General features: G+C 44.3%; 1 protein-coding gene across 1 annotated transcript; it reads right to left on the bottom strand.

The window, feature by feature from the left end:
* Positions 1-2,006: 2,006 nt before the first annotated feature.
* LOC138868506 (uncharacterized) lies at positions 2,007-2,477 on the bottom strand. The gene has a single exon (XM_070146061.1). The coding sequence runs from the start codon at positions 2,475-2,477 to the stop codon at positions 2,007-2,009; it is 471 nt and encodes a 156-aa protein (XP_070002162.1).
* Between the last annotated feature and the right edge of the window lie 3,079 nt (positions 2,478-5,556).

A 5,556-nucleotide genomic window follows, 5' to 3' on the forward strand; every position in this document is an offset into this window, starting at 1 on the left:
TGGATTGCTCCTTCCTCCCCGTTTCATCATGTTGCCCCAGAACACAACTGAATGCTCCATCCAATACTGTGAGGTAGAGTAATAGAGGTCTACCTAGCTCGGGCGGGACCAAAACTGGTGGTGTTGATAGGTACTCCTTGATTCTATCGAAGGCCTTTTGGCAGTCATTAGTTCATTCGGTAGCGGCGTCTTTTTTCAACATCTTAAAGATTGGCTCACAGATGATAGTAGATTGTGCTGTGAACTGGCTGATGTAGTTGAGTCTCCCCAAGAAGATCATTACATCCTTCTTGTTCTTTGGCAGTGACAGTTCTTGAATAGCTTTGACCTTTGATGGATCCAGTTCTATCCCTCGGTGACTCACAATGAACCCAAGTAGTTTTCCAGCAGGAACCCCAAATGCACATTTTGCGGGATTCAGTTTCAGGTTGTACCTTCTCTGTTTGTTGAAAAACTTCCTCAAATCTTCCATGTGATCAGTGGCTTTCTTGGACTTTATGATGACATCATCTACATACACCTCAATCTCCTTGTGTATCATATCATGGAAAATAGTAGTCATGGCCCTCATGTAGGTGGCCCCTGCATTCTTCAACCCGAATGGTATCATCTTGTAGCAGTACATCCCCTACGGCGCAATGAAATTTGTTTTCTCAGCATCTTCTTCGTCCATCCAGATCTGATGATATCCAGCGAAAAAATCTACAAATGATTGCAACTCATGCTTAGCGCAATTGTCGATCAGGATGTGTATGTTCGGCAAAGGGAAGTCATCCTTTGGACTGGCCCAATTGAGATCCCAGTAGTCGACACAGACTCTAACCTTCCCATCCTTCTTTGGCACCGGCACAATATTGGCTAACCATGTTGGATAGTCTACTACCCTGAGAACCTTAGCTTTGACCTTCTTAGGGACTTATTCTTTGATCTTCAGACTTATATCAGGCTTGAACTTTCTGAGCTTCTGCTTTACTAGTGGACATGTCAAATCAGTTGGTAGTTTGTGGGCCACAATAGATGTGCTCAAGCCAGTTATGTCTTCATACGACCAAGCGAATATGTCTTCATATTCCCTTAGAAATTCTGTGTATTCCTTCTTTTCTAATGGCGATAAGTGGACACTGATTCTCATTTCTTTGAATTTCTCTACATCTCACAGGTTAACAATCTCGGTCTCGTCTTCTTTAACTATCTCTTCTGGTATGTCATCTTCCTCTGAATCTATGTCAGTTTGTTGTGTTGCCTCGTTGCATGTCACAGCCATTGGTTCATCAAATAGGCAATAGTAATGCTGTATAAATAAAGTAATGAGAGAATATAATAAGAGTAAGATTTGTAAGGAAACCAAAATGCTTTGATAAATTTCATAACTATTTTGAACATTGGAAGATCTTATTGCGAAAATTCAAAATGCGAAAGGAAAATCAACTATTAAAAATAAAAGATAGTGCATGATGCTTTGTTTAGCCTTGCTACCCCGAGGCTTTCCGGGCTCTGGTGGTTCTGATGGTCCAATTGTTGAGGCATGCTCCTCGGCTTACAGGCTGTATGGAAGGGCCTTCCTCCCCCTCCTCCTAAAAAATGACACAACAATCCATGTCATCGTCTTTTAGGAACTAGTTTCTCACTGCTGCCAGTGCTTCCTCCTCTTCCGACCCGTAGATAACATCGGCCGACTGGAAAGTCTGCTCCAAATGTGGTATTGGCTGCTCCAGTGGGTAGTATGGACCGCGCCATGGTGGCGACCAGTTGTTGAATTCTTCCCAGGTATATTTGTATCCCAGACCGAAAGTGGTGCCATATTTCATCAGTCTGATAGGCTTGGCGATTCCTTGGAGGTTCTTGCCAAGTCCCTTGCTAGGTTCATATCCGCTCCAGTTCAATATGCTTTCAATTTTATTGTCCTACCATTTGTCCTTATCGACGGTGTTGACTCGCTCGATATGGTGATAGGTCTCCTTGCTTATCTTTCTTCTGCCTCCGATTGCTGGGATGGTCTGGCGACTCTATATGGGATTTCTACTGTCACCGTGAATGATCATCTCTTGGTGATTCCATTCAAACTTCACTGCCTGATGTAGTGTTGACACTACGGCCCCAGCGGCATGAATCCACGGCCGTCCAAATAGCATGTTGTAAGATGTCGGCACGTCTATCACTTGAAAATAAACATCGAACCAAGTAGGCCCCATTTGCAAGCACAAACTAATTTCCCCAATGATGGACCTTTGGGAACCGTTGAAATCTTTCACGTTGATGGCTCCGTCCTTTATCTCGTGCAGCCCCTTTCTCAATGTACCGAGTGTTACCAATGGACTAATGTTGAGGCTGGACCCTCCATCAATCAGAATTCTGGTTATAAAATAATCTTCACATTGTACGGTGATGTGTAACTCCTTGTTGTGACTCAAACCTTCTGGTGGTAGCTCATCTTCATGAAAAGTGATCTTGTGACTTTCCAATACCTGCCCTACCATGTTTACCATTTCTCCTCCGGTGATGTTGCCTGGTACATATGCCTCACTTAGCACCTTTATCAAGGCATTCTTGTGTGCCTCAAAATTTTGTAGCAAAGCAAGTATGAAGATTTGCGCCGGTGTTTTGTTCAACTGATCAATGACTGAGTATTCCTTTGCTTGTATCATTCTCCAAAGGTCGTCTGGACCTGTCTCAATGATGGGCGACCGATTGGAGGCCTATTTGCTTGACTCAGCTAGGTATTCTGGGCTATAGACCCTATCGCTCCTCGTCATACCCTGTGCGGCAACAGTTTCCTCGAACCTAACCTTGCCCTTCCTCCTTGCCTCAGCTATATAGTCCCATGGTATAGCCTTGGTATGGAATGGTGTTACAGCCAACATTGCCACTGGGATTGGCGTAGACATCTCTACCCCAAACGAAGCATGTGCTTTGGGAGGCAAAACTGCAACTTCAAATGGTGGAGTTGCATTTGCTGGAGTCACAAATTTGACCTCAATTGGTGTTGGTGTCTTTGCAGTTTCTTCGAACTCAAGTGGCACAGACATGTTTACCTCGGTGTCCCCAGAAGACTGAGTCTGGATTACAATCGGATTAATGGTGACTATTGGTTTTTGTTTTTTTGGTTCGTCACGTTCTGTGATTAAACCGATCGATCCTTTGGGAACCCAATCATCCTCTATTTCAATCATGTGAACACCCCCACCCTTATGGTCTGGCAGAGGGTTGTTGCGGACATTCGAAGTAGGCTCCTTTTCCAGAATGATCTTGTTATCAATCAAAGTCTGGATCTTGTCTTTTAGAGAGCGACATTCTTCAATGGTATGCCCTTTCATGCCAGAATGGTATACACATGATTTATTTGGATTAACCTACTAAGAAGGGTTCTCGGTGGTTATAGCATGGATAGGGGTGACATAACCAGCAACTTTGAGCCACTCGTACAACTGGTCAATGGGTTCGGCAATGGCTGTATATTATTGGGGAGGTCTGCGGTCAAAATTTGGTCGAGATCTAGGGATGTTTTGGCGTGTAGGAAGTGATCGATGGTGGGATGGTTGAGCATTGTAGGCTTGGTAAACATGTGCGGGTTGGGAATATCTGGGTGAAGTAGGTGGGTATGTGGGGGTGGAGGTGATTGATAAGTGGGTGGTGGAGTTTGGTAAAAGGGTGAGGGTGCTTGGTAATTCGAAGTAGGCTGATATGTGAGAGGAGGCATTGGATAGGTTTGGTATTTGATAGGGGATTTGGTTCTCTGTGCAACCATTACGGCACCTATGTCTCTTTTCTTGGTCGTACCATCGGACTGTAAAGCCTTATTGGTAGCTTGCAAGGCTTCAAAGTTCATAACCATACCACTTTTGATGCCTTCTTCGTTCCTTTCTCCTAGTTTGATAATGTCGAAAAATTTGTGGCTCTTAATCATCATCAGCCTTTCAAAATATTGCAGGTCCTGAGCTCGGACGAAAAACTTGTTCATTTGTTCATCCTCTAAAGCAGGCCTAACCTTAGCAGCTTCTGATCTCCAGCGAGTGGCATACTCGCGAAATGTTTTTGTGGGCTTCTTCTTTAGGTTCTGGATGTAGAACACATCTGGTGCATTTTCTATGTTGAACCTGAATCTGTCCATAAAGTCGGATGCCATGCTTACCCAGTTTGACCATTTCTTTGGATCCTGGCCGATGTACCAAGACAAAGCATCTCCTTTCAAGCTTCTCATGAAAAGCTTCATGCAGATTCTCTCGTCTTTCCCTACTCAAACCAGGTTGTCACAGTATGTTCTCAGATGGACCTTTGGATCTCCTGTACCATCAAACATTTCAAACTTTGGAGGTTTGTACCCCTCGGGCAGTTCAACATCGGTTTGTATGCAGAGATCTTCATAGTTCAACGCTTCAATCCCCTTACTTCCTTCGACGCCCTGGATCCTACTGGTCAATTTCTTAAGTTCTTCAGCCATATTCCTGATGAGCAAGTCTTTATCATCAGACTCAGGTGCGCTTGGGATGGGTTGAGTGGAGTGTGGCACAGTCTCCATTTAGATGGGGGTGTTATGGTGGGCGTGGAAATGGTCATTTGTGGAGTTTAAAGGTTTTGGGATGAGCAGTGGAGTATTGTTGGAGGTGTGGCAAGTGTTGCAGTGGTGGTGAGGAGCGGGATGGTTTCGTGACTTTGGGATATTTTGTGGAGGTGTGAGGTTCTGAGCATTCAGGAAATTAATGTCGGGAGTGGTGAGGGAGAATGACAAGTTTGCCAGATTCCAGACTTGATCAAGTTCCTCCTGAAATTTCAACAGTTTCTACTCGAGTTGGGACGCACTTTCTTTGGAGCCCTGAGCACCATGAGTGACCTCTACCTGTTCAGTTGAGTTTTCCTTTCTGGTGCTGTTCAAATCTTCCATCTTTCCTTTGTTCCTACTTCTGATAGGACTAGGAGGAGAAGTGGGTGGAGGGCCCTTTGATCTTGTGGAATATGATGGTGATGCCAGAGTGCACGAACTAACCTTTGGGGAGGGTAATAAATAAACAAAAAGTAAAAACACAAAGGTAACAAGCCAGTGAGGATTATAAGAAAATGTTGCGATTTCTAAACACATAGTGCAAGAATATAAATCGTGTCCTATTTGGGAACCTCTTTGTGCCCGAGGTAGAACTAGCGACAAGTTGATTTGGAGAACATACAATGCTACATGCCTCATTTTATTGATAAAAAGTAGATGAATCCCAAATCGACCTTGAATAGCAGGAAATAAAAATACCACTAGTGGCCATTGGCCTTATTACATTTTTTAAAGCAAAAGAAAAATTCCTATCTATTTGGTCCCGGAAGGACCTTCCCCAGACTCGGCATCTTTGGCTCCGTCGAACAGCCTTCCCAGCTCGCGAAATCCCAGCAATAGGTAGACTCTGGCTAGATGTCCGCCCTCATTTCCCTCAACATTCTAGCAATTCTCGATCCTTTTGAGGAACTTCCTTTCTAGCTCCACTATGCCTCGCTCCAAGTATCCCAGTTGCTTGTTGGCACTAAACGCCATGTCTTTCCACTCCTCGATCAGCCTTTGGTTGGCTTCTTGTATCT

Source organism: Nicotiana sylvestris, chromosome 5 (genome assembly GCF_000393655.2).
Source record: "Nicotiana sylvestris chromosome 5, ASM39365v2, whole genome shotgun sequence".
NCBI lineage: Eukaryota > Viridiplantae > Streptophyta > Magnoliopsida > Solanales > Solanaceae > Nicotiana > Nicotiana sylvestris.